Source organism: Condylostylus longicornis, unplaced genomic scaffold (genome assembly GCF_029603195.1).
Source record: "Condylostylus longicornis isolate FDR11 unplaced genomic scaffold, ASM2960319v2 ptg000031l, whole genome shotgun sequence".
Taxonomy (NCBI): domain Eukaryota; kingdom Metazoa; phylum Arthropoda; class Insecta; order Diptera; family Dolichopodidae; genus Condylostylus; species Condylostylus longicornis.
Window position 1 is genome coordinate 7,839,782 of NW_026578000.1, and position 2,635 is coordinate 7,842,416.

Below are 2,635 nucleotides of genomic sequence, written 5' to 3' on the forward strand. Positions count from 1 at the left end.
TGTTAGTCTGCCAAAATAAGAGCAGTCACTTATTTCATTCTGGAATTTTAATATAAGATTTTTATTTGTACATTTTAATACTATTTTTCATTAAAATATGGACAAGAATTTGGTTTGAACCTCACTGAATTCAAAAGATCTATATCACTTGCACACATCTCTTGCAAAATACCATTATCCTTTTGATTTTGAAAACATGTAATAAAATTTTAAACAAAAAACAAAAATGTATTCGTATTTCTTCCATTAGAATTTTTTTATATATTTTTTAAAATACATTCATGATCCTAAATTTTATGAGTAACATTTCTGAACTTATTTTTTATTTATAAATAATAATATGACAATATTATAATAATTATGAAAATAAAATATGTGATAACATAATAATTAACATTTCAATAAAAAAAAGCGATAGAGGACATTTTATTATTAATGTGTTTGTTTGTTTTTTTTTTTTATTTTCGTGTATTGAGGTTGCTGCTGTTATATTGTTATTTATATATAGTTAAGTTTTTGCAAGAAAAAGATAACATGAAGTTGTGACAATATATACTAGCCGTAAATATACGAAATAAAGAAAAAAGTTTGATTTAATGATGAGTTCCTGGTGCTGGTGCAACATTAACTGATGATACTGATGCAACATGACCGGCTAATGGAGCTGTATGAACAGCACCAAGTGTTTTAGCAACATAGTGTCCATCATGACCATGACCATGTACTGGTGCATGTACTGCAACTGAAGCATGTCCATGATGTCCGGCCCAATGTCCATGTGGTCCTTGTGATAATGCAATTCCAGGTGTAATTACAGCTGCATGATGTCCCCATGGACCACCCCAATGTCCATCATATGGTCCACCATGCCAACCATCATCCCAAGCACCCCAACCATGTGCTGCCCACGGAATAGCTGATCCTTGTGCACCAAGTGCTAAAGCTAACATGACTACGACAATTGCGAACTGAAAGTTGGTATTTATGTATGTTAATATAAAAATTCATATTTATATTTGATATTTGTATATAAAATAATTTTACAGAAATAATCTAATACCTTCATGTTTGAATTTAAAAAATAAAAAATTTTTATTAAAACGTTGACTAGTAGTTCTTGAGAACGTTTAATAAACTCTGATTTTTAATAGAGTTTAACCGACATATTTATACTAAAAATTATTATTGTTTTTTTCATTTCCCAATTATTTGTGTATATTCACATGTACGTATATTGAGTAAAAATTCAATTTCATAATATAAAACCAATATCGTAAATACACCAATGTACTTTCGTATATATTAATTACATATACAATTGTAAGTATGTAATCATAAAATCAAATTTGCTATATGAATTTTTCTCATTTTTTTTTAATTTTTTCTTTTGTTTTTCTTAAGATTTTGTGTTATTTTTCGTGAAAAATTAACATAGTCTATTTTATATATGCACATACATACGTACATACACATGTAAATGAGATGTCTATTTTTGTATTTTACTTAAGTACATACCTGCATACAAAATATGCATAAAAATATTGGAAGTAATCTAGATACCAATACGTCATAAATATTATTGTAAAAAGAAAAACAACAAGTGAAAAAAAAATATACAAAACAAATTTCTTGAACTTGAGTAACTTCTATTTAAGAGCAGAAAAAATACTATAAACAAATAAACACAACAAATCGCTCATTTTCCATCATTCCGTGTCTGCTCGAAAGGGGGCAAAAGTGACGAAAAGAGAGGTTTATTCTCCTGTTTTTCTGTTTTTTTCTTTTATATAAAGCTTTTCTTTAAGCTAAAATTCATAAAGCTTTTCTCTTTCTGTTTTCGTTTTTCTTATTCTGTTTTTGTTATCGAAGTATGTGATGCAAAGTGCAATACAAAAATTGGTGCGTTTTTTTCTCTTCGATTTTTTATTTTTTTCTTATTTTTTTTATAGTAGCATTCAGCACACATTCAGTATTGTTATCCAAAATGGGGTTTTCTATAAACAAAAGTAAAGCATACATATTCGCGATTATTTTAAAGTTAAGAAAAATTATAACAACATTTTGATAAAATACTAAAGTAACAAGAATAGAAAAACATAGAAAAAAAAGTTAATTTGAAAATGAAAAATAACTATTATGATATTTGGCTGCACCTATTATGGTACTAAATAAACTACATAATAATAAACGCCTTCTAATATAGTGGATACTTTTTTTTGTTATTTTTATTGTTTCTGAAATATTAAAATAAAATTAAAACACACAAAAAAATCTACTACATTTATATATATGTATATGTGTATTAGGTAAATTACAGCAAATTTATATCGAAAAATTCCTGGAACTGAAACCCATATCAATCTTTCGATTAAAATCTTTTGCTAATTTTTTCTCATTTCAATAATATTATAATGGTCATATTTGAAAAGTTTTCGTGTAGATATACAATTTTGTAGAAGTAGATTATTTTTTAGATCATATGTTTGTAATATCAATTCTTACGTCGGGTAATATAGAGATTTGCAAGTGATTTAAACATTTGATAGCCTGAATTGCGTGTGCTTCTCTTTTTTAAGTTCCCTTTTTGAGGCAGTTTCAATTCAGTATTTTCCTTTTTTGTCAATTGTATTTTCAA

General features: G+C 26.5%; 1 protein-coding gene across 1 annotated transcript; it reads right to left on the reverse strand.

Annotated features, from left to right (window-relative positions):
- Nucleotides 1–231: 231 nt before the first annotated feature.
- On the reverse strand, nucleotides 232–1,194 carry LOC129608489 (adult cuticle protein 1-like). The gene is made up of 2 exons (XM_055519999.1): nucleotides 1,061–1,194; nucleotides 232–968 (listed from the first exon to the last, which is right to left on the reverse strand). The coding sequence occupies exons 1-2, from the start codon at nucleotides 1,064–1,066 to the stop codon at nucleotides 594–596; spliced, it is 381 nt and encodes a 126-aa protein (XP_055375974.1). The 5' UTR covers nucleotides 1,067–1,194; the 3' UTR covers nucleotides 232–593.
- Between the last annotated feature and the right edge of the window lie 1,441 nt (nucleotides 1,195–2,635).